Source organism: Myotis davidii, unplaced genomic scaffold, assembly GCF_000327345.1.
Source record: "Myotis davidii unplaced genomic scaffold, ASM32734v1 scaffold1712, whole genome shotgun sequence".
Taxonomy (NCBI): Eukaryota; Metazoa; Chordata; class Mammalia; order Chiroptera; family Vespertilionidae; genus Myotis; species Myotis davidii.
In genome coordinates this window covers 4,974-6,025 of record NW_006283908.1, presented here as the reverse complement: position 1 = coordinate 6,025, position 1,052 = coordinate 4,974, and the positions used below count along the sequence as shown (strand labels likewise).

At 45.6% G+C, this 1,052-nt stretch overlaps 1 protein-coding gene across 2 annotated transcripts in view; it reads left to right on the top strand.

Moving 5' to 3' along the window:
* IGBP1 (immunoglobulin (CD79A) binding protein 1) overlaps positions 1 to 716 on the top strand; it is a 39,006-nt gene extending 38,290 nt beyond the window's left edge. The window contains exon 6 of one of the 2 annotated variants that reach the window (XM_006754162.2): positions 245 to 716. In XM_006754162.2, coding sequence (XP_006754225.1) covers positions 245 to 387 — 143 coding nt within the window. In that variant the 3' untranslated portion in view covers positions 388 to 716. The remainder of the gene's footprint in view (positions 1 to 244) is intronic. The other variant, XM_015567685.1, reaches the window with a different exon arrangement.
* Positions 717 to 1,052: the final 336 nt, after the last annotated feature.

The window sequence follows — 1,052 nt, the reverse complement described above, 5'->3', positions numbered from 1 at the left end:
TGAAGTGTACCTGGCGTATAAGACGACCCCCCACTTGGAGGCATATTTTTCAGGGCCAAAAAATCGTCTTATACACCGGCAAATATGGTATGTCCTCTGTTAGGTATCTAAGTGCTCTCCCTGCTTCTGCTGGCCCCAGGCAGGCAGTCAGCCATATGCCTTGTTCTCATTTTATGTGATGGTGTTCAGAATGGCGCTGAGGTCCCTGACATTTCATCGCTTTCTCATTTTTCTACTTTGGCAGAGGCCAAAAGAGCAGCTCAAAAAGAAGATCAAGAACAAAGGGAGGAAGAGGATGATGAGCAAACACTCCACCGAGCTCGGGAGTGGGATGACTGGAAGGACACCCATCCTAGGGGCTATGGCAACCGAAAGAACATGGGTTAGCCTTCCCACAACAAGATGGGACTACAGGGGCGCACATCTTCCCCACAAAGGAAAGCTGTGCAGTCTTCCCCTCCCTGGGCTCCTTTCAGCTCTACCAAGAAGGCAAAGACATTTAATCTTGCTTTGCGTTCAATAAAGTGTCAAGCAATTAAGTGTGTTTTATTCCCTAGGTGATGAACCAGTAATTCTTGTTTTGGCATTATCCTAATCATGTTGTATTTCAGATTCCTAGGTGGGAAGAAAAATATTACTAAGAAATGGCTCTATAATCAATGGCTGAATGAATTTTCCTTAAAAATAAAGTCCTCTCTATTACATCTATACAGAAATACCAGTATCAGCGGGTTTTGTGTGTGCTTGTGGGGAGGAAGGGTGTCAGGTGTGGGCTTACAGAGAGATCTTGGTTGTCTGCCTTTGATCTGGGCAGTGAGTTTCCCAGCCTCAACTGCAGAGGAGCTGGGGCTTTCACTCTTCTACCCCAGCACTGTGAAACGACCTAATACCGCTCACAAAACCCAGGACTTGCTCTGCCACACAACTCTTTTTTCAGGAATTACAGCTGTAAATGAATGGATCATAACAATCCTGTCTAACTGGTCTTCCTTGCCTTGGCCAGGAGAAATGAGAGAAACAGATCAGGTGTTATGAGAGCCATCCTTGTATAT